The 24,435-nt window shown below is 47.6% G+C and overlaps 1 protein-coding gene across 5 annotated transcripts in view; it reads right to left on the bottom strand.

Moving 5' to 3' along the window:
* Positions 1-13,747: 13,747 nt before the first annotated feature.
* The window catches only part of TUFT1 (tuftelin 1), a 44,749-nt gene continuing 34,061 nt past the window's right edge, over positions 13,748-24,435 (bottom strand). For all 5 annotated transcript variants that reach the window (XM_032843597.1, XM_032843600.1, XM_032843596.1 and 2 more), the window contains 7 exons: positions 24,191-24,304; positions 20,496-20,624; positions 19,546-19,640; positions 17,217-17,322; positions 15,706-15,789; positions 15,049-15,149; positions 13,748-14,446 (listed from right to left, as the gene is read on the bottom strand). In XM_032843597.1, coding sequence (XP_032699488.1) covers positions 14,380-14,446; positions 15,049-15,149; positions 15,706-15,789; positions 17,217-17,322; positions 19,546-19,640; positions 20,496-20,624; positions 24,191-24,304 — 696 coding nt within the window. In that variant the 3' untranslated portion in view covers positions 13,748-14,379. The remainder of the gene's footprint in view (positions 14,447-15,048; positions 15,150-15,705; positions 15,790-17,216; positions 17,323-19,545; positions 19,641-20,495; positions 20,625-24,190; positions 24,305-24,435) is intronic.

The raw sequence follows: 24,435 nt of genomic DNA, 5'->3' as shown, positions 1-24,435 counted from the left end.
AAATTATGCAGCTCTTCAATAGGGAGTACCCGTCACTCCCTCAAATTCATGTTCTGGAGCTTAATCACATGATCAGAAAAATTCTCCTTACATGTAATCTTGTTAAAATAGATTCTAGGCAAATGGTCTCCATTAAGTTTTGAATGCTGTGTGCCTTCCAAGCACGAACATTGACTGTTAGCAGTTTTCTGCATTTAGCTCCTAATACCAGGCAGAGCTCCAGGGCTCCCTTTAGGAATGGTTTCATTTTGTTCTGTGATCCTGGTCAGTCACCTTGCAAAACACTCTGCTGGTTACAGGAAAGAGAATCCATTTCTGGTCAGCTGGCATTGGCTGAGTATTCACAACGTGCCAGGCACTGGGCCAGGGCTGGGGACACAGACATAAATCATCAGCCCCACCCTTTAGGAATTCTCAGATCTGGGGGGAGAGACAGACATGAAAACAAACAATTCCTGTAGAATGGGATAAGTTTTGTACCAGCTGCTATGGAACCACTGATTAACTGTAGGCGATTCTCTGTGGAGTAAGGGAAGACTTCACCAAACGGTGTCATTTCAGTGGGGGTTTTAAAGGTTGAATAGAAGCTTGTTAGAAGGCTAAGGCAGGGCAGAGAGTGCCATGCAGAAGGAACAGCATATGCAAAAGCAGAGAGGTGGGGAATGGCACACAGTGTGTTTTGGAACCTCACAGGGTAGTAGAGGTCCAGAAATGAGACTGGTTGAGTAAGGCAGTGGGCAGCTTAATCCCAATCATCACCCCTTCATGGCCCTGGGGGTAGGGGAAAAAAGAAATTGAATTTCTAGCTCTACAACTGATAATTAAGCAAGATTCTCTTTCTATATAAAGCTCATATCCTTACGTTTTTGTTGTGTGGGTGTTGTAGAAGTTTTGCAAGATTGTGATCTGCAATGGGAACTGTCTTCTCAAGGAATCAAGGTTTTTTATATATTTGAAAAAGCCCATGGGAAGGTCATCTGGAATCTCTGGGCTTTTGTGATGATCTGAAATGTGATTATTGGTGACTGGAACTCTGAAGAGGTTAAGCCAAGCCAGTACGCGCAGCCGTCCTCAACATCCTCACCAAGCTTCCTCTCCTATCCACACATTAATGTGCCCAGGCTGGTGTTCTTCATTCAATGACACATGATAATTTGGGTTATTTTACCCTCTCTCTCAACAACAACAACAAAAAGTGGTGTCTTGGTTGAGTTTCCAAAGAGCTTTGGAAACTTCCAGAACTAATTATTTCCTGAGGAAAGGCTTACTAAACATGAGCAAAGGGCACCTGGGTGGTTCAGTTGGTTATATGACTGCCTTCGGCTTCAGGTCATGATCCTGGAGTCTCTGGACATCGGGCTCCCTGCTCAGCGGGGAGTCTGCTTCTCCCTGTGACCCTCACCCCTCTCACGCTCTTTCTCTGTCTCCCTCTCTCATTCTCTCTCTCAAATAAATAAAACTTTAAAACATAAAATAAACATGAGCAAAATAAACTGAAACTTCTCAAGTAGCTTTAGGAAACACTGATCTAACACATGAGCCTCACAAGTAATTTTTTTTATGGTATGCTATTTTATTAACATAATGTATTTTTTTTCAGGGGTACAGGTCTGTGAATCATCAATTCACAGCACTCACCATAGCACATACCCTCCCCAATGTCCATAACCCAGCCATGCCATCCCTCCCCTACCCCAGCAGCCCTCAGTTTGTTTCCTGAGATTAAGAGTCTCTTATGGTTTGTCTCCCTCCCAGGTCCCATCTTGTTTCATTTTTCCCTCCTTTCCCCCCACAACCCCCCACCTTGCCTCTCAAATTCCTCATATCAGAGAGATCATATGATAATTGTCTTTCTCTGACTGACTTAATTCGCTTAGCATAATACCATCTAGTTCCATCCACTTCGTTGCAAATGGCAAGACTTTGTTTTTTGATGGCTGCATAGTTTTCCATATTGTGTGTGTGTGTGTGTGTGTGTGTGCGCGCGCGCGCGCACCACACCTTTTTTTTTTTTAAAGATTTTTATTTATTTATTTGACAGACAGAGATCACAAGCAGGCAGAGGCAGGCAGAGAGAGGAAGGGAAGCAGGCTCCCTGCTGAGCAGAGAGCCGGAAGCGGGGCTTGATCCCAGGACCCTAGGATCATGACCTGAGCCAAAGGCAGAGGCTTTAACCCACTGAGCCACCCAGGCGTCCCTGCCACATCTTCTTTATCCATTCATCTGTCAATGGACATCTGGGCTCTTTCCATAGTTTGGCTATTGTGGGCATTGCTGCTATAAACATTCGGGGGCACATGCCCCTTTGGATCACTACATTTGTAACTTTAGGGTAAATACCCAGTAGTGCAATTGCTGGGTCATAGGGTAGCACCATTTTCAACTTTTTGAGGAACCTCCATACTGTTTTCCAGAGTAGCTGCACCAGCTTGCATTCCCACCAACAGTGTAGGAGGGTTCCCCTTTCTCCAAATCCTTGCCAGCATCTGTCATTTCCTGACTGGTTAATTTTAGCCGTTCTGACTGTTGTGAGGTGGTATCTCACAAATAAGTTTTTAAAATCACCTTTAAGCCTGCCATACTTTTTATCAGCCTGTAAAATGCTCCCAGCTCTTCTCAAAGCTCTGCCTCTGATGATGTGAGCTGTAAGCAACTTAAACTAGGACAGGGATACATTTTCAATATTTCATAAAATATTTACTTTCCTAGAATCCAATTTCTTTTTAGGCCTGGTCTTTCATCTTTTTGGTGCTATACTTAATTTGCAAAATTGCTCCCTCATCTCACCCTAAGCTTGCTGGCTGCCTTTTGCTAAAGAAGTGAGTTTGGCATTTATAACAGGAAAATTCTGGGACCCCAGGCAAGGTCCTGGAGAGAGCCTGCTTCTTCTCTTCCTGCGGGGCCCACCCACCAGAGCCATCTGCCCCGGGGCTCGAGGACCTGCTGCCCTCTTGTGGCTGCAACCTGCAGTATGGCAGACCCTCCACTTGGCAAACAAAAAATCCTTCTGTTTTTCAGGTTTACTGAGTAAATGTGCTCTGAAAGCATTCCCCTCAAGACCCACGCCCTTTTAGAGCTGAAAGAGACCTTATTCCACCCCCACTTTTTTGGCTTTTTTTTTTTTTTTTTTAAGAGTAGGAACCCAAGGATCAGAGAGATTCTGTCATTTGGCCATCCTCATTGGAAGACGAGGCAGGAAGAGGGAGCTGCCATTTGAAGTTTAGAAAGACAGGACGATACTAAAGACTTGGTGAGCCAGGCAAGCAGAGAAGATCTGATGGGCTTCTCTCCGTCTGTCCGTGACACCCCCAACCCCATCTTCTGCTCCCCAAGGAAAGCTGCTTTGGAAACGCACGCCGGCATTGGATAAGGACCATCTCCTGCCTTTTTGGACACTTTCTTTAGGCCAAGGACCCAGTGCTCCAATGCAGGAGATCTGGATTCTCATCCAAGCTTCCACCTTGAGTGACTCCCCCCACCCCCACTTGGGCCTCAGTGTTCTCACCTGTAAAGTGAAGCAGTTCTAGGCTCTGGTTTCTTTCAGCAGTGAGAGTTCATGATTGTCGCTTTGCCTCTGGGCCCACAAATATCTAGTGGCAGCAGTGAACTGGTAGCAACCTGAAGGCGGAGTGTGTCTCTTCCTGGTCACACTCCCGGAGCCTAAGCCTATTCCTCTGACACGTTACATGCTCAAAAATGTTAACAACATTAGCGTATCCAGTGTCTGCTGTGTGCCAGACCTGTGGCACGTGATCCTTCCATATGGCTTTGTGGGGACCATGGCCACACCTCTGAGGTTCAAAAGCAGCCCAAGCACAGGAGCCATGGGATTGGATGGCCTAGGACCCACTCCCAGTTCTACACTTCTTAACCTGTGCATGGTCAGCCTCTCTGCGTATCCATTTCCTCATCTGTAAAATGGGACTCAAATGGCAGTGCCTGGCACATGGTTAGCTCTCAGTAGATGTTGTGAGGTGGACATTATCATTTTGATTTTATGGATGAGCAAATTAAAGAGAAGATAGATTAAATAAATGTTCCAAGCCAGCATGGCCAGTAAATGACATATCTAAGATCAAAGATTATAAGCAAGATCCAAAGCCCATGCTGAGCTTCGGCTCTATGCTATACCATCCCTCTATGACTAAGCCCATATAAGAACTAACGAATGAATGAAACTCCTCATTGCTGGTGGCAATACCAATAGTTGGCCCTTGACTTTTCCATGGGGAATGTATTAGTACTCAGGATTGTCCTCCTCCTCACTCCCTCGAACCAACTAAGAGAGATGAAAATAATTTTTAAAAAAGAAAAAGAGAAAAGAGAACAAAAAAGAAAACAGAAGTAAAGCACCCTCTTCAACATGGAGGAGAACACAGGTCTCTTCTAAATCATTAAAGACTTACTGAGCATCTACTTTGCAGCAGTAGTAAGGGCAGGCATTGAGGGGCTTGGAGATAGCCCTGACCTTTTAAAAGCTTATAGTCTAGGGGTGCCTGAATGGCTCAGTCATGTAAGGGTCTGCCTTCTGCTTAGGCCGTGATCCCAAGATCCTGGGATCGAGCCCCGCATCAGGCTCTCTGCTTGACGGGAAGCCTGCTTCTCCCTCTCTCTCTCCCCTGCTTGTGTTCCCTCTCTCGCTGTATCTCCCTCTGTCAAATAAATAAAATCTTTAAAATAAAATAAAAAGCTTGCAGTCTAGTTGGGGAAACAAACACTTGCAAAGTCTGGATTATAATGTTGCACCCTAAAATGGGGTGATACAGATTATTTGTGTTAAGTTCAGAAAGGGAACACACAGCTTGAGAATTCTGGGAAGCCTTCCTGGCAGAGGAACCCAGGCCATCTTGAAGCATGAGTGACTTTCCTTGATGTTATCTTTGATTTTTTTCTCCCCATGTCCTGCATTCAGTTGGTCAGGGACCAGGACCTATCCCATCTTTCCAAATGACTATCGCAGCAGTCCCTTACTTTCCAGTTCCGTGGCCATTAGCCCAGGTCAGTCTCTCATTACTTTATGCCTGGAGGTGCCCTAACAGTCTGTTAATTTGTGTCTCTGCCACCAGCCTTGACCTTTTCAGTCTGTGTCATCTACCTCTTTGGGATGAGCCTTCATTCCCACTTCCCTTCAACTGACATTTATTGAGCACCTACTGTGTGCCAGGAACCTTGCTTCTATGCATTAGGGATTCAGTGTTGAACAGGACAGACAAGGAAGACCCTTGTCCCACTGAAACCTACACACTAGTTTTTTTAAAACTCCGTTGGAGACCCGTTATTGTAAAGATTAGAGTCCAGATTCTGGGGGCATGCCCACCCTAGCTGCCTCCCACACCTCCTAGGCCCCCACTACTTCTCCAGCAGGACTCTTCAGCTATGCCCACTATCCCCCACACAGGCTGATTATTTCTCACTTGGACTTTCTTTTTGCCCTTTCTCCTGGGACTTACCTGCCCAAATCCTTCAGGGTCTGCTTCTAACCCCACATCCTCCCCACCCTTCTCTCACAGCACTACTTGCCTCTCTCGTGTTAGCATTCCACATGTTGTTGTTTTTCCCCTACCCACCTAACTAGATGGTAAGCTTCTGGATTTTTCCAGTCTGACCTCCCTTAGCGCCTCCCTTAGCCCACTGTGCAAAGAATAGGCGTCACTCCTTCCTTTTTATTTCCTCATGATAAAAACTAACATCTGTAAAGCTCTACACAAAGTGTTTTCTTATACACTGTGTTTCATGCATTCCACAAATATCCTTGTGTTGATTATCAGTAAATGTCTAATGGGTTAATAGGTCAAAAGAGGAAGGCATTCCAGGTAAAGGAACCAATACCAGAAAATGTACAAAGACAAGACTGATCCCTGCATGAGCCAAAGGCAGTGTGGGAAGCAGCCTTGCTGGAGAGAAAAGAATGAACGCCATAGGAAATTTGGAAAATGAAGGGTCAAGTTAGCAAAAACCAAGCAGAAAAACAAGCCACATTGCACAAGCATGGGGAGTGGTTCAGAGTATTTATTTCTAGCCTTTTCAGAAACATTTTTTTCTTTTGCAAAGCTGTAATAAGTGTCCCTAAAATGTTGTGCCCTACTTTTTGTCACTTAACATTCTAAGCACTGTTCCCTGATGCGACATAGTCTTCATAAAGGCCATTTGTAGTGAACGCATAATATCCCAGGGAAGCCACATTCTCATGTGCTGGACCCATTTCTCTGCTGTTGGACACATGTTGTCTCTCATTTTACACTATTACAAGAAGCACTGTAACAAACCTCTTACGCAGAGAGAAGAAAGAGAACGAGCCCAGGTCTTTAGTGAGACCTCAGAGTACTCTATTGACACTTGCCTGGGCCTACAGCGTCTCTGACTTTCCTGTCACCTGAACCGTAAGACTGACCCTTGATTGCTTAAGCCCATCGGACTTGCAACCCACGTTCTCCACCTCGACACACTTTTCTCCCTTGGTCACCCTAGGGGAAATCCTAGGACCAAGGCTACATGGCTTGCATAGAGTGGGAGCTTAATAAACATGTGTAGGAATTATCCATCCTCATATTGACCAGTGGTCTAAGGGAATCTTCGTATTTCGATCATTTTGTTTGAGCTTATCAGTAAAAATGTGACCTTTTTTTTTCAATCTTTGTCACTAAGAATTCCTCATTCTTTTGGCCTTCAGTTTAATTCAGAAGTAACATTTTTGTGAATTAAAAATTTTTTATTGAGGTATAATTGACATATACCTTCATGACCTTGAGGACTAAAATTCTAAACGGATCTCCTCTCAGAGTTATTAAATTATATTTCTGCCTACAGTTAACTTGTAATATTTCATTTACCTGGAATTTATTTTGTTGTACTATTTAAGGATAGAGTCCTCTACCTGCTCCCATGTCCCAAATTTTAACCAACTGTTCAAATGCCTTTCTCCCCATTGTTCTTTTTATTTTTTAAAAAGATTTTATTTATTTGTCAGAGAGAGAGAGAGCACAAGCAGGGGAAGGGGCAGGCAGAGAAGGCAGAGGGGGCAGAGAGTGAGGCTGGCTCTCCACTAAGCAGGGAGCTCGATGTGGGGCTCAATTCCAGGACCCTGTGACCAGGTCTAGAGCTGAAGGCAGATGCTCAGCTGACTAGGCCACCCAGGAGCCCCCCATGGTTCTTTTATTTTTTTTTTTTAAGATTTTTATTTATTTATTTGACAGTGATCACAAGTAGCAGAGAGGCAGGCAGAGAGAGAGGAGGAAGCAGGCTCCCTGCTGAGCAGAGCGCCTGCTGTGGGGCTCGATCCCAGAACCCTGGGATCCCTGGGATCCCTGGGATCATGACCTGAGCCCAAGGCAGAGGCTTTATCCCACTGGGCCACCCAGGCGCCCCCCCATGGTTCTTTTTAAAGGCTTATATAAATTTGAGTCTATTTTTGCCTCACCAGTCTGTTAAATTGATGTATAAGCTATATAATGTTTTACTATTTGCCAAGGCTAATACTCTTCCCAGTTAAGCTCTGTCTTCAACATATTCTTTGCCATCTCCCCTATTTATTCTTCCAGATAAATTTTAAAATAATTATAGCCAATTCTAAAAGGACTCTATTGGGATTTTCACTGTAATTACACAAAGCCTGAAATAAATTAAGAAAGAATTGACATCTTTACAATTTTTAACTTTGCCAGTCAGGGAAGTTTTCCTTCATTGATTTTTCCCATATTTCTCAACAAAATTTGGTCATTGTCTTCACATTGCTCACTGACATTTCCAATAAAGGCAATTGCCAGGTATCTTTTTAAAGATTTATTTATTTATTTGAGAGTGAGCAAGCACAGGGCAGGGGGCAGAGAGGGAGAGAGAAACTCAAGCAGACTCCCCGCTGAGCGCAGAGCACATTGAGGGGCTCGATCCCATAATCCTGAGATCATGACCGGAGCTGAAGCCAAGAGTCCAATGCTGAATCAACTGCACCACACAGGTGCCCAATTTCTAGGTATTTTATATTTCAGGGTGTTTTCAAATTGGGCTATTACTGGTGTCTGCAGGGAAACTTGCCAACTGGACAGGACAGTCCAGTTGACTCTCTCCTTGTCCATGCATTCTTTCGTTTCTTGGCGGTCTCCCACCAAAACCACCCACAGACCCAAGTTCTGCCCTCTGGAGCCAGATGGAGTAAACCTGCCCCTCCTCTTACAGGTAGATTTTCATCTTTGGAGACTGTCCTGTTTCCCCTCAGTCTTTTTTCATCCTGGCTGAAGAATGAACCTTCAGCTAATAGGATGAACCTAGTATTGGGGAAAGATTCAAATGATGGTGGTAAGGAGGATGGGCTTGGGGTATGTTAGACTAGAAGGTAGGAAACCAGAAGGCACTGGCTTCTGAGGCAATCCAGCTTTTAAGGCTGACTGAGACAAGGCTGTGGACACAAGAAGAGGCAAGTCTGAGGGATTTCTCAAACAAGGAAGCGTCAGGACATGTTGACCAACTGGACACAAGGGATGAAGGAATGGAAAGAGGAGTCAAAAACAGCCCAAAGTCTCCAGCCTGACTCACTGAAGAGAGTTACTCTTTTTACAAAGAGAAAGAGAACGGGGTAGCACTATTTGGGAAGGTAGTCAATTTCTGTCCTCCTGACCCTGAGATTACAATAGATCCAAGAAGAGAGGTCTGTACTATAAATGAGTTGTGAGATAACAGAAAAATATATATACATATTGGTTTCAGCTCTCAGTTCCTGGCACAGAGTTCCTAAAAGCCTTGTAACATCCTAAGTGATAAGAGCACTGGGAACATTTCTTGTTCTCATATTTGGTTTTTGGCCTTGGTTCCCAACACAGGGCTCCCGTAACCCTTGTGAATTCCTAAGTGATAGAACACTGGGAGCATCTTTGTTCTTGTGAGGTGACTCTGGGCAAGCTCCTGGGCAAGAGCTGGTCCCAGAAAGATCAAGCCGTGATTAGAAGCTTGGCATTTGCAGCCTCATCCCCAATTCTTCAGAGAGGGAGGGCCTGGAAATGGGAGTTAATAACTGACCATGCCCATTTGAGAAAGCCTCCAAAACCCCCCCAATAGTATATGGGGTTCCAAGAGCTCTCAGGCCAGCAAACACATGCGCACGTGGAGGGTGGCACACATCAACCCCTCCTCCAGCTCCACGGGGACAGAGGCTTCTGCACTTGGGACCTTCCCAGACCTCGCCTTCGGTATCTCTTCACCTGGCTGTTCATCTGTATCTTTTATCATGTCCTGTAATAAACTGCAAACTTCGATGTTTCCCTGAGTTCTGTGATCCATTGTAGCAAATTAATCTAAGCTAAAGAGGGGGTTGTGGGAACCTCCCATTTGTAGCAAAGTCAGACACAAGTTGTGGGAACCTGGGGAGCTGCTACTTGTGATTGGCATCTGACACAGGGAGCAGCCCTGTGGGTTGAGCACTTACCCTGAGGGAGAGGCTGGTGTCTCTGGGCAGATGGTGACAGAATGAGGTTAAATTGCAGAATGCCCAGCAGGGGTCCTCAGTGGGGAAGAGGGGGAAGCCTACCCATTCTGTGACCAGGAGCCTCAGAAGTGAAGTGTCCTGTGAGAGTTGTACAGAGGAAACATAGGTGGAAAAGAGAGGTTTTCCTAAACGACAGAGTTTTTCAGATTTTTCCCCCCACAATAATGTTTTCCATAGCAGGCAGCACACACACAAACACAGAGAGAGACACATAGAAGAGGTATAAGGGTCCCCAAACTCCTGCAGACACGGTACCCAGAATACCGGGGAGAGGGAAGAAAGGCCTAGGTGTGTAAGCAGCACTGAGCTAGCAGATTAAGTGATGGGGATGAGTGACTTCTTTCCCTCAGCTGTCTGAGATCCTGTGGCCTACAAGTTGGTGACCAAGACCTTGTCAGGAACTGCATTATCCTGTCACCGTCCACCCTCAGTCCCACGTCCCAGGAGGCTCCAGCGGGAGAAGAGGTTGCGGCTGGAAGGCTACACACATTTGAGAGTTCAAAGCAGTCTCACTGCCAACCTGCAGAGCACGCAGAGCTATCACTCCCTGTAAGAAACATCTCCTTTGTCCTCAGCCTGGAGGAGGGTCTAGGAACTATTTAGGTCTCCAACTTTGAGTTTCAAGGCCATGGTGCTCAGAACTGGGACAGGGAAGACAGGACACACTTTCTCCTTGTAAAGCCAGAGTGCTAAATCGAAGCAGGGAAAAGAGGCCAAGGGCCCTAGGCTAACATCTGCTGTTCGGTCAGAGCCTGAACAAGCTCAGGCCCAAGCTCTGTGATGCTTGGCTCTGAGGAATGAGGGAACCCAGGGGATTATTAAAAGCCCCACAGAAAACAGCAACACATCCTGAAGAACTCATTAAAGAGGAGAGGCCACTTCAGTTCCCCAAGGGACACTGCCCTCCTTGGTCAGATTAAGTTGTTTTAAGCCTTATCTTATCAAGAGCATCTTTCCAGAGTAAATCTTGGAACATTTCATAGTGAAAGATTCTTTTAAATAGAGATGAAGATACGCAAACCAACTTTGGGCTTTAGATATTTATTTATTTATTTATTTATTTATTTATTTATTTGACAGAGATCACAAGCAGGCAGAGAGGCAGGTGGGGGCGGGGAGGAAGCAGGCTCCCTGCTGAGCAGAGAGCCTGATGAGGGACTCAATCCCAGGACCAAAAAAACTTTGAGCTTTAGAAATTTATTTATTTATTTATTTATTTGACAGACAGAGATCACAAGCAGGCAGAGAAGGCAGGTGGGGGCAGGGAGGAAGCAGGCTCCCTGCTGGGCAGAGAGCCCGATGAGGGACTCAATCCCAGGACCCTGAGACCATGACCCGAGTCCAGCTGAAGGCAGAGGCTTAACCCACTAAGCCACCCAGGCGCCCGGGCTTTAGAAATTTAGTTAAAAAAAAAAAAAAAAAAATTGCCGAGGGGCGCCTGAGTGGCTCTGTCAGTTAAGCGGCAGCCTCTGGCTTAGGTCATGATCCTGGGGTCCTGGGATTGAGCCCCCTAGAGCCTGCTTCTCCCTCTCCTCCCCACTCATGCTCTCTCTCACTATCATTGTCTCTCTCTCTCAAATAAGTAAACAAAATCTTAAAAAAAAAAGAAGTTGCTGTGGGTGGGGAGATCGGTTAAATAAGTGATGGGGATTAAGAAATGCAGAGCATCCAGTGTTGTGTGCAAATGTTGAATCATTAAATTGTATGCCTGAAACTACTGTTACACTGTATATTAACTGGAACTTAAATAAAAACTAAAAGAAATAAAAATTCCAGAAGTTGCCAAGCACCTCTTGCTTGCAATACCATGTCCCTCTTGGGCTTTTTTCTGTTTGCAGAAGGGTACATGTGAAGGGATGCAGGAGCCGAGGAGTGCTCCTGCAAAGCTGCTTTTCCCACGTTGGGGCTGATGCTCCAGGTTTGTAGGAAACTGGTTGCTGACGGCTGCGTGTCCGGGCAGCCCTCAGCACCCAGCTCAAAGAAACAGGCCTTCATGGCAAAGGTCCCGGGCGGGCAGATTCAATCTTCCCTCCACAAAATCATCAGGCAGCACAGAAGAGTTGGCTTACCAGTGACCTAACACAGGCAATAAACAGATTGCTGAAATCAAGGAGCAGCTTGCTCACCACGCCCTTCCTCAGGCTCTGGGCTCCATGTCCTCCTCCCCTCTCTCGCTTTCCATTGGAAAGGTTGCTAAGACATAAATGACCTTTCACTTTCCCACCGCTTTCTCTTCCCATTGTTCCTCCTTAGCCTTGGGAGCAAGCCCCTGCTCCTTTTCAATGGTGAGACAAGTAGACAGGGGCAAATATATAGGAAGGCACGGTTTGGTCCCAGGACTTTCGCAGAGCCCCAGTTCTAGTCTCCAGACCACTTCTTTATCTCCAATCCAAGTCTCTGCTCATCCCACCAAACCCTTGAGGCTCTGGGTGAGAGCATCCCTTTCCTGTAAGGCAGTACATTCACTCCTGCCTTCCAGCTTTGCAAGTCTTGGCGCCACAGGCAACCCCACCCGGCTTCCACCCTCTTCATACTCTGTGAACAAGCACAGTCTAGGTAGACCCAGGTCAAGCAAGACTGCCAAAGAAAGAAGAGAACCCTGGACCGTCAGAACACAGACCTGGGTCTGTAATGGAAGGTTTCCAGTGCATTCTGAAACCTTGGGTGTGAATTTGCTGACAAGCAGAAGGGGGAAGAAATGTCCTAAGAGAAAAATTTCCATGCTTCCCAGTGAAGGAGAAAGGGGAACGAGAGGGAATAAAGGCAGCTGCATTTCTAGTGTCTTTGGTCTAGGAAAGATTTGTGTAAACTTGGCTATGCCCCAGGGGGCTCTGCAGTCAACTACATTCTTGGCAGAGAGAAAGAAAAAGATCAGTGGACTAATTGAATGATGCCCAGAGAGAGTCAAACGCAGAATCCTTAAACGGCTGCTGTCAGCATTTCCAGAGTGCTAGGCATTTCCACAAAGGGCCTGGAGTGGTTCCCACTTCCTCCCATGCTGATTGGTGAATCTCTAAGTGAACACAGAATCTCCGCTGTGACCAGTTTTTCTCTCCCATCAAGGAGGACACACATTGGCTAACTGTAGGGCTCCCACAAAGCCACCACCTCAGATAGGGCCATAGTTGGGGGCCATCTCCTACAATGAAGACCCAGCCCACAAAGCTGAGCTGCTTCAGAGGAACGTTCTAACTCCTCTGAATGCCACAGTCCTTTAGCGTTTGGGCTGCTTGGCCCGTACCTTCCAGATGTGGACAACAGGGGGCCCAGCTTCAACAGGCACTAAAATCATGTTTTTTCATCCTCCCAGAAAAGTTGGGGATGGTGGGGTGGGGCAGGGGAATAGGCCAGCAGCTCAAAGAGACACATTTAACATATTTTATTAAGTTTGCCATACAAAGACTATGCCACAGGAAAAAACATCAGAACTGGGAGGGCCCATGGAAATTATCCGGACCCCCTCATTTTACAAATGAGGAAAGTGAATGAGGAATACCAGCATGGCACTCTGGACAGCCCCGGCCTGTCCACCCAATCCCAGCACACAGAAACACGGTGTTCGGGCTTCTGGTTTTGAGCCAAAGAGGACCTAAAGACTTAACCCATGTTGACTTTGAATGTTTCTGTGCCCTACAGTAGTACCACATTCTGACGAATATCTCCTCCTTGAGGCTGCAGGAAGAGCCCTAAAGAAAACACGATGAGTGTCAGGGTCATTCAGAGCCAGGGAAACAGATGGATTGTGGAGCAGAGGGTGCAAAGGGCTGAGGGGAAGAACTCAATCCCTCCCCCAAAAGAGTCCTGATCACCCCTTTCCCTCAAACAACACACACTCAGACCCCAAAGCCTCAGGACAAATATGCTTGCCGCGCTGAGGTTCAGATCAGGTTTGAAGGAGGAAGGGAAAGAAGCAGGTAGAAGGAAAAGAGAGAAAGATTTACTTCTGAAATCAACAAGTCCAGTGGGAACACATTTTTCCCAGCACGGAGCAAATCCAAACACCACAAGAGAAGGCTATAAAACTAGTATTAAATCAATCGTGAGATGTAAGGGAAAACACCAATAACTTAGCAAAATAAATACAATGAGAGTTTCACTGAGATCAATGTAACCCAGTGAAATAGTTTTTAGGCTCTTGAGTCAAAAAGACTGAGGTGTACCTTGCACTGCATCTTAGGGGAAAACCCTAAGAGATGCTGGGAGTCTCCCCAGCAGAGAGAAGTCACACATTACTCCCTGTGGCCCCACAGAACCTTTCCACTAAAAGCTACTCCCAGAATGTACATTTCCTTCTCCCAGGAAGACAAGGCTGGCCAGTCAAAGCTGCAGCTCACTGACTCTGCCCCAGGCCATGACAGGTCGCCCTGGGTCTGTCTGTAGGAGGCATGGGTCAGCAGGGGCTGAGGGCAGAGTGAGTGGAAAAACAAACAATGAGTTGCGAAGAACTGAACTGCGTTTGTGGAGGGAACTTCATTCCCCCTTCCCCGGACACCCTCCCCTTGCTGCAGACCTTGGTGCCTCCAGCTTCTCTGGGTGAGGGAAATCTTGCCACCTCTCCCGACCCAGTGAGGGCCTGGATCCTGGGGCAGCTGAACTCCAGCCTACAAGAGAAGGGCGGCTCTACTACAGAGAAAACTAGTAACTACAGGAATAAGGATACTGCCCTGGCTCTCGCTGGTGGGTGAACGTCCTCCAAGGGCTGCAGTGTCCAGAAGGGGTGTGCATCCTCTGTCTGCCCAGCACACAGGGGACAGGAGCTTGGAAACAGTGGGGCACATGGACCCCCAGCCCTGAATGTAGCCAGGGATCAGTCAGGAAGTCAAAGTCGGGGTGAGCAGCCTACAGGGGTGGCGGCTTCTCCGCAGGCGAGAAGCAGCGGCAACAGTAGCGTCCAGCTCTTCTGCTCATGTTTCCACCACTCGAATAAGAGGCATGGGCTTATTAGGGCTGGGGGGCTTGGATATCCTCACGCTGAAAGAAAGTGGCAAACACTGAGTGCTGCTTGTCGCCTGCCCCACACGCAGCCACCTCCCGTGTCTGGCCCCCCACCCGGCCCTGGGTTCCACACGTCAGTGCCAGCTGAGTTCTTGGTTCTCAGACTTCGGAACCGTAACTGTCAGCAGCGTCTAAGATAAGGGGCAGGGGGTGCTGCTATCTGAGGAATAGGGGTGGCGGAAAAACAGGGAGCAGTTCAACAGCTGAGAAGCGGGTCTAGCTGTGATTCTTGATTTTTCAAAATCTGGGACCTTTCTGTGAGTCTCTTGGAAAAAAAAGGGCCTCTCTCTAGAAATACACACTTTGCTACACCTTCATGATTTTTGCAAACAATTTCAGAGGGTCTATCTGCATCCAGAGGCTGTTTTGTGAGCCTCCCTGGGGCTGTGCTACCAGGCTCTACTCCGACCTGGTTAGAAAATGGTTCAGGTGGAGAACAGGTCAGATTAGACACTGAGAGCAGAAGCAGGATTTAAAGAGCCTTGTCCTTGGCCTCAGCACTAAAGCTTTCCTTCCCACAGCTCTGTCCCTCCTCCCATATTCCTCACCCAGGCCCCACCATGGGCACGCCCACTCACCTGCCCAGGTTTTCGGTCTTGGTCCAGGTCTGGGTGCTAAAATGGCCATGACTGATCTGCTTTTCTATCAGGTGTTCCATTCGGTCATGCATCTCTAAATTCTGTAATACAGGTTGTGGGGTCAGAGTCGGCCAGCTGTGACATTGTCTCTGCACCTCTGCCTGTGCTGTGGTCCCCACTACCCCTGCCGTGCGTGCCACCACCAGGGTACCCTCTTCCCTCATCTTCACCACGCCTGACCACCCTCTTCCTCCAGCTCTCACTCCTGCTTCCTCCCTTTGAGAATTCTGTGTGACACTGATCGTTCCCTGCTATCCTCCCCAGCTCTCAGGAAAGGGGGGAATTAGACTAAGAACTCATGAGCTGATCGAGGCCACCACCTCCTATGGAATGCCTCCCCCTTCACAGCCCAGCTCGCCGTCTCCTCTTTTGCTAAACTCATGACACGGGATAATGGGCCCTTTTAGAATGGGGACAGGTTTCACCACCGTAACTCCCTGAAGGGTTCCAGAAAGCACTGACTCCACAACAATGATCCCAGATGCTCACTTCAGAGCAGCAGCCAGGCAGGACAGACACCCTCCAGAATCTCTCTCCCTATGTACAGTCCTGTCTTCAAGAGCCTGCTTCCTTCCCAGGGCTGCCCAGTGCACACACCTCTGCTTCCAGATAGGCGATTTTCTCCTTGAGCTCCTGGATAGTGCTGTCCTTTGACTGGACCACAGTTTTTGAATTCTGGAGCTGTAAAGATGTGGGAGACAACAGGGTTCATTTTAAAATGACTCAGTATATGCTTGTCAAACCTCCCCCTGCTGTTGGGGAGCCAGCAGAAACAAAAGGCAGACTTTTGCACCTCTTACATGACTTTCTTAGCTTTTCGAGAAAAGCCTCCTTTCAGTCCATATTGAACTCTTGATTATCCCAGGTGTGAGGGGAGGGGTGGTGAGAACACCATCCTGACGATCCAAAATCAGGGATGGCTTAAAACCCATTCCGTTTAATGTTGAGAAATACACATTGTTCATTCATTCGTTCAAGAAGTAACTGTCGGGGGGTTCCTGGGTGGCTCAGTGGGTTAAAGCCTCTGCCTTCAGCTCAGGTCATAATCCCAGGGTCCTGGGATCGAGCCCCACATTGGGCTCTCTGCTCAACAGGGAGCCTGCTTCCCTTCCTCTCCCTCTGCCTGTCTCTCTTTCAAATAAATAAATAAAATCTTAAAAAAAAAAAAAAGAAGAAGTAACTCTTGGGGCACCTGGGTGGCTCAGTTGGTTAGGCATCTGCCTTTGGGTCCTGGGATAGAGCCCCACATAGAACTCCCTTCTCAGCGGGGACCCTGTTTCTCCCTCTCCCTCTATCCATCCCCTCCACTTGTGCTCCCTCTCTCTAAAATAAATAAAAATCTAAAAAAAGAAAAAAAGAAAAAAAAAAGAAATATTTCTCGAGTGCTTACTATGAGAGGCTCTGTTCTAGACACCAGGAAACAGCAGGGAACAAAACAGAAAAATCCTAATCCTTGTGGAGCTGACATGCAACAAATATGCCCTCCCAGTTAGGGTGTTCTAAATTCTGAAGACTATTCTGCAAAACACCATATCCTGAGTTTGGTGGGGGAAGGCAGAAAACCTGCTGTGAGGCTCAAAGGTTGATAATCTGCACCCAGATAAGTGACTTTATTGTGACTTCATTATTCATTTACCAGTGTTCTTCAACATTTAAGAGAGACTAACCTTTTCCTTCCTTCCTAGCAGAAAGCAAATGACTAAAGCCAAAGGGGAAAGATGGGAGAAAAGCAAATACCAATCACTCGAACCTAGTAACTGGTAGCCATAAATGTTTTTCTTGTTTTTTTTTTTTCCCTTGTTCTTTATTTTAATTTTTATTTATTTGAGAGAGAGCAAGAGAAATTCAGAGAATGAGTCAGCGGGAGCAGGGAGCCCAACTTCTGACTCCATTCCCAGACTCTGGAATCATGACCTGTGCTGAAGGCAGACGCATAACCAACTGAGCCACCCAGGTGCCACATAAATGTGTTAATATACGGACTATAAGCCAAGCTCCCCAGGAGCATGAACAGCAAAGGCATAGACTTGACAGGAAAATAGGGCCGGGCCCCACGTAGTGACTTCCCGAGAGGGTGGGTGGCACGGGGTGACGCGGGCGCAGCTTACCTGCTCTATCATTTGCCGCACTTTCCGCTGCTGGCTCTTCAGCATGTCATCCAAGTGGTGGATCTTTTCCCGCAGCCCGGCCACTTCCTTTTCCAGGTTGGCAGCCCTGGGCAGGAAGAACAGAAAGCTGAGGCAAGAAGGGAAAAGATGCACTTCTCTACCCAGTCACAGAAAGAACCTGGGGCTTGGGGGGTATCCATGACCCTGATCCCCTCTGCCTGATGCCCCAGTGGTCTGCCACAAGGAGGAGCTGCTTGGGACACCTTGGAACAGTGCGGTGGAAGCCTCGCTAGAGGTCAGCTAGCCTTAACAAGGGAACTACTGCTCAGAGAGGTAAGAATGGATAAGTCATTCTGGAAAGTTCTAGAAGGTACAACTAAAACCGACAGGTTGATGTCCAGGGAAGCAGTCCTCATGCTAACACAGGACAGACCTTCTCAGCATTCAAGCTGTCAGAACATGCCCTGCCTCAGGTGTGATGAGCTCCTCATTCCTGGAAAGATTTGGGTGGGAGCTGGGAGTATGATACCCAATGCCATCAAGCTGTTGGAGAGGACTCTGTGTCAAGAGGGAGATAAGATTCAAGTGTGTTCCTAAATCTCCTGATTTCAAGAGACTGATATATTCTCTGCATCTTCTCAACTGGGCCAAGATCCCCAGAGGTCCAGCGATCAGGCAGGGTGTCCAGGAGTTCAGACTGCTAGCACCCATCTCTCTCCTCTCCTGCCTGAAGAAGCAGTGGGGCAGGGCTCCTGGTGAGGTTGGGGTGGAGTGTAATGCACTCTGAGCCCTAACATCCTCCCTAAGCCTCACACAGTCTGAGTGTCCACCATCAACTCTCTGGTGACCTACTGACCAGTCTCCTTTTACTAAGAAAACTAACATTTTTGGTGCACAGCCATTTCGTGCCATTCCCAAGCCTCAGTTTTGGATTATTTGGGTCTTTTCTGTTTCTCCTGATGCTTCCTCTCAGTCACCTGCCCATAAGTACCACTGCTGGGAAAGAAGGAGTGGTGAGTAATTTAAAACAATTCCGTGATGACGTTGAGCACAAAAGGAGGCTACGATACAATGTCTGCATTTCCCATGCCTAGACTGAGGTTATCCCGAAGGAGGGAAGATACTCCCCACTGACTGTGGGGTCCAAGCAGGCAAGGATTGTGTCCGTAGGGGCACCTGGGTGGCTCAGTTCATTAAGCATCTATCTGCCTTTGGCTCAGGTCATGATCCTAGGACCATGGGATCAAGCCCCACATCGGGCTCCCTGCTGTTTGGGAGGCTGCCATCTTGGGGGAGTTCATTTTCCATGGAGTAGGATGTTTCTATGTGCTCTTTGGCAGCACACAGAAACTTCCCAGCTTCACCCAGCTACCTGGACAGAGAGCTTGGCCCTGTGTTATCCAGGCCCACCTGGCGGCTATGGCTGCTGTTCATGATCCTGGGGAGCCGGCTTCTCCCACTCCCCCTGTTTGTGCTGCTCTCTCATGCGATATCTCTTGTCAAATACATAAATAAAATCTTTAAAACAAAAAAGAAAAAAGATCATGTCTGTTCATCTTGAAATGCCTTAGAAGGCCCTCCAGGTGATGTCTATTGAATTTAAAAAGATCCAACTCACACAATGGAGAGCAGGCCCAAGATGCTGATGTTACCTTTGATTTGCCATTTGAGGTCTTACTTATTAATTACCAGCAGCATAAAAAATTTCCAAATCCTTAAAGGTCCAAAATGGCCCATTCTTTGCTCTATAGGTTTCACTGGTAGGGCCTGGGATCTCTGAACAGAGGGAATCTGTGAACATCTTGGAGCGGAAAGGATCCCAGCGACCCCTGGTTCTCAGCTGGAGTAGCTTCAAGGGACAGGAAGTTCTGAATCTCTTCATGAAGATGCTCATTGTATTTTTCGAAGCATGACTTGTGAGGAAGTTATTTGATTTGCCCTCAAATAATTTCCAGTCGGCCTTTGTTTTGAGGGGCGGAAACTGTGGTGCAATACTACCACACGTGCATCCCATATGACAGCCTGTAGAATGATTGCCAGAACAGCAGGAACTTCACCAGCTCCCACTTGACCTTGGCGCTAACACCATGGAAGCCTTTTCTTTAGGCTCCTACTCTGTGGAAAATGAACTCCCCTAAGATGGCAGCCTCCCAAACAGTATCTCCCTGGGCAGGGCCCCACCCAGAGGAGCCACACCGTGAGTCAGAGCTGGAAGATCTGACATCAGCTCCAGCTTCCTCCCCAGGCCGGGCTGCCATGGAGCTTCAGGCTGCATGGCACGCCCTCCCCTCCCTTCACCCCAGCTTCCCCGGGGAACATGGGCCCTTACTTTTCTCGCTCTGTTTGACAGTCAGTGTTCTTGCTCCGAAGTTCCTCCAGGGCTGTTTCCCCCTCCCTGACCTTCACCAATAAGGCCTGATGCTCCTGGATGGGCCAAAGGGAAGAAAATCTAGGATAAGGAGGTAGCAATGGTTTCTGTGTTTGGGGTGATAGGGGCCTGAGGGCTGGGGCTCAGCCCCTATTGGGCCTGGGATAGCTGCCAAAGAGCAGCAGACCAAGCTGGTTTGCTGAGGCACCCTCCCCTGTCAGGGATAACCCTTCCCACCTTCAGCACACAGAAACTTCCCAGCCTCACCCAGCTACCTGGACAGAGAGCTTGGCCCTGTGTTATCCAGGCCCACCTGGCGACTATGGCTACCGGTCCCTGCCAAACCAGGCCCTGTGGTTCCTTAAGAGCAGTCCCGTCTTTTCTTTTTTTCTTTCCTTTTCAGCACACTTCACAAACCCATAAAGGGCAGCTCTACAAGAACCCAACTGAGGGACGCCTGGGTGGCTCAGTTGGTTAAGCAGCTGCCTTCGGCTCAGGTCATGATCCCAGCATCCTGGGATCGAGTCCCGCATCGGGGGCTCCTTGCTCGGCAGGGAGCCTGCTTCTCCCTCTGCCTCTGCCTGCCATTCTGTCTGCCTGTGCTTGCTCTCTCTCCCTCTCTCTCTCTGACAAATAAATAAAATCTTTAAAAAAAAAAAAAAAAAAAAGAACCCAACTGAAATGGAAATGGGTTCAACTCTAGTTAGCAAGGGCTGAGCTTAGCAGAGAGAAAGACCTCTTGTTCCTTAAAGGCTAAAAGTTTCTCGAAAGTGTTTGCTGAGGAAGTGGTGAAGTGTTTTACTGGTACTGCTCAGAAAAGCAGACTACAGTGGTCTCAGTTATTCCCAGGACCACCCCCTCCTTCCCCCAGTGCAGGAGTTAGGCCCTGAAGGCAGGACTCCAACTATTACCGCTTGCATGCATAGCAGGCGCTTCTGGAGCTCTCCGACATCAGCCTCCTTCTGCTCCACTCGGTCCTCTGCTCTCTGAAGGGCCACTTGACTCTGTTCTGCTTCTCTCTGGTACCGGCTGAGTGTGACCTAAGACAGGATGCAGATGGGTGAAGGGGATGGAGGGGAAAGAGCAAACGTGGATAAAAACCTTAGGAGAGAACCCAGGACCCAGGGCCCAGGGCGCAGTGATGGGGGAAGGGAGGCACCCCCCCTCTTTCCCATTCATGGTTCTAGGATGACTTGGGAAAGCAGCAGGTATCTCTACTTCCAGGGTTCACTGGCACATAGTTGATCAAGCTGTATTTTTAAAAAAATTTTTAAAGATTTATTTATCTATTTGAGAGAGAACATGCAAGGGGTTGGGGTGTGGGGAGGGGCAGAAGGAGAGGGAGAGAGAGTCTTAAGCAGACTTCACACTGAGTGTAGGGCTGGACACCAGGCTCGATCTCATGACCCTGAGATCACGAACTGAGCTGAAACCAGGTCAGACACTTAACTGACTGCACCACCCAGGCCCCCTGATCCAGCTCTACTTTAGAGTGACATCTGGAACCCATTAGCGCTTTCCAGATGGTGGACTTTGTCAATATCTCCTCTGCCCCCGCCCCCAGTTGGCCAGTGCCACCCAAGATTAACCCAGGGCTGTGACTTTCCTATAAATGCAAAGACAAAGAATCCGGGGGAGCATATCTCCACATCCTTCCTTCTGTGTTCCCACACTTCCTCACCCTCACATCAAGCAATACCGCAGCCTGCATAAAAAGGACAAAATAGCACCTAGAAGGGCACCAGGAAGAATTGTTCCATTTCCAAGATGACAGCCAATTTGGGAGAGAAAGAAGCAGAATTTTAGAATGAAAAATTAAGGAAGAACTTGCCTCCCTTCCTCCCGCATGCCAACTTCAGGTCTCAGCTTAGATATCCTTTCTTCCAGAAGCCTCCATGCCTGGTGAGTAGTCCTTCCATTGTGTGGCCTTCCTTCTTAGAGCACTGAGGGGATTTTGCCCAGTCACTTGTGTGCACGCCCCAGTGGGCCATCGGCAAGAACCATTATATTTCCAGAGCTCAGCCCGGTACCTAGCACACACTTACTGCTCGCTAATGTCATAAGAAGAATTGGTACTCATCTAGTCTAATCCTCTCCTTTTGCAACTAAAGGTCAACTGATTTACCCAAGGTACAGAGCTAGGGAATAACAGAGCCAATGCTAGAACACAATGACTTCATTATTCATCTCAGTTCTTCCTAGATACCCCACACTGACTCCCCAGTCGGTTGCTACAGAAGAATCCATATAACCTCTCAAAAGTCCACGCAGCCCTGGGAAAACAGAACACCAAAGTCACCAGTTTGTCTGACCCCTCCCAAAGTCAGACTCAGAGAAGAGAAAGCAAAGCTCAGGAGGACATGTGATGAGACACATCCATGCTGCACACCAGCCCTGTGCAGAGCCAACTCTCTGCGAACCCTTCCTGACAGCAGGCTGCTGCTGATAGAACAGAAAACCCATGCTCATTGGCAGGTTGTTTTCACTGTCATTGACAATCTTGCCCTTGCTACCCCCTTTATAGAAATGTAGATCAGAGAGTTTCATTCACTAGAAAGACGGAGAAAAGCCTCCAAAAGTCCCTTTTTAGCCTGGAACAGGCTAGCCCCATGGACAGGAACATAAAAACAAAAGCTCTCACTTCTGTACCTAACACTGCACGCAGGTTGGTGTGTCCTCAGAGCACAGCGTTAATGGGTCATGGACTGATCCTCACTCTGCCGTGGGATCACAAAGGAAAAAAAAACATACTCCTCTGCCACATTTGTCCCTGTTGCTCCAGTCAGCAATGCCCCGAAGGAGCCTCTTAATCCTGAGAGGTGTGCCAACCTACCCCAACAGCAGAAACAGCACCTCTGACTGCAGGCAGTGGCTGCTTATTAAGGCCAGCCCCTTCTGGGAAACTGGGGGCAGGTGGCTACAGAAGTCAGGGACCTTCTGGCCTTAGGATTTCACTCTGGACCCTTTTGTTCAAGCACTGAGACCCAGAGCTAGCAGACCGCCCCCCCCCCCCCCACAGATGGCCCAAACCAACAAGTGCTTCATAACACCTCTCAGTGTAGAAATTTCTTTCCAGGGCACCTGGGTGGCTCAGTGGTGTAAGCATCTGCCTCAGCTCAGGTCATGATCCCAGGGGCCTGGGATCGAACCCCGCATGGGGCTCCTTGCTTGGCAAAAAGCCTGCTTCTCCCTCTCCCACTCCCCCTGCTTGTGTCCCCTCTCTCGCTGTGTGTCTCTCTGTCATTAAATAAATAAAATCTTTACCAAAAAAAAAAAAAAAAAGAAAGAAATTTCTTTCCAAAATTCAGAGTCTGGTCAGTGCTATAGCCTCAGCCTCCCTTCCTCCTGGTGTGTACCAGGAAGGTAGGGAGCAGCTGATCACCAAAATGATCCATTGTCAACCCACTTATCCAAATTGTGGGTTCTGAAACAGATGCGGCGAACTCCTTTACTGCACAACTACTTTGTTCCAAGAACAAACTTGTCACAGTATCACGTGAAGTCCAAGCTATTTAGGATAGCAAAACCCGCTTAACTAAATTGATCACTAAGAAAAATACAGGGTTATCTTATGTTTCTAAAATCCTACGGAGGAATATATGTACGTATGTTTCTTACCTCTCAATTCACATACCACACTTGTATATTTAAAATGACCACTTTTTACATAATTTGGAACTGATACTTAGGTTAAATTACTTGCTCCAATAATTGATCATCTCTAAAGGCAATTGATTAGCCCTGTGCCTTCTTCTGCCCCCTCAATATCCCTCTTAAAAATTCTCTCTCTTAGTCCCACAGAAGAGAAGCATTCAGTCTTCCTACCACCAGCTCCTGGCATGCCTGGGCAGGGCACAGCCTATCATTACATATTTATGACACAGAAATTCTTTACACGTGGATGAACAATAGCAGATAACAGATGGTTAATCTCATGCAAAAGCCTAGTGTCTTCCCAGTGTACCTCATTTTATACTCAAAGAATTTTCTGGAAAGTATGGCAGACCTCACACAGTTTTAAATTGTGGGGGGCTTTCACTCTCAATAGACTTTTGTACTTTTTTAATCTTCCATAATAATTTGGTATTACTTTTATAACAATAATTGAAATACTCATTCCAAATCACAAAGCTCTGCATATAAAATCAAGACTTGACTTCAAAAAGTCCTCTGACTCCGTGGGCACAGATCTTTCACCCACTTATCCAGTCCACATTTAAGAGGTACCCACTTTACGTCAGATGTTATGCCAGACATGGGTGACCTTGACAGCAACAGTCCCTGCCTGTGAGCTGCCTAGAGCCCAGTAAATCTTACTGTGGTAAGAGTAACAGCCCCTGAGTTACCCGCTATCCCAGACCAGCACTACCACTCAACTTCAGCAGAGAAACAAGTGCCAACCTTTAAACCATGGACTCGACTTGAACAGCAAAAACTATAAATGCCCAGGAATGCGAAAAGCAGACAGGAAAGTGCCCAGGCCTCAAAGCCTGGCCTCTCTAGGGGCTGGCACATGGCCAGAAAGACATGAAGTCCATGCTAAGTCATGGCCTATATTCAGCAGCCCAACCCTTGGGGTGCTTTCTCCTCGGACCCCGAATCTTACCTCAAAAGCCACTCGGTCTGACTGGTGCTGCCGCTCAGCCTCCCGCAGCTTGACAAGCAGGTCCCGCACAGTCTTCCTCAAGCTCTCGGCATCTTCGCTTATGTAGGCATCTACCTACAGTCAGAGCAGGGAAAAGAAGGTGAAGGCCCCGTGTTTGTGTAAGAGGAGGTTCCCTGCAACACACAGGTGGGCCCTCTTGTCCAGACCACTGAGTTATTCACACGAAAACACTCTTCATATCCTGG

This window comes from Lontra canadensis, unplaced genomic scaffold, assembly GCF_010015895.1.
Source record: "Lontra canadensis isolate GAN:19392208 unplaced genomic scaffold, GSC_riverotter_1.0 scaffold142, whole genome shotgun sequence".
NCBI classification, from domain to species: domain Eukaryota; kingdom Metazoa; phylum Chordata; class Mammalia; order Carnivora; family Mustelidae; genus Lontra; species Lontra canadensis.
Note: the sequence above shows the minus strand (reverse complement) of the source record. Positions and strands in the feature narration are given on the sequence as shown.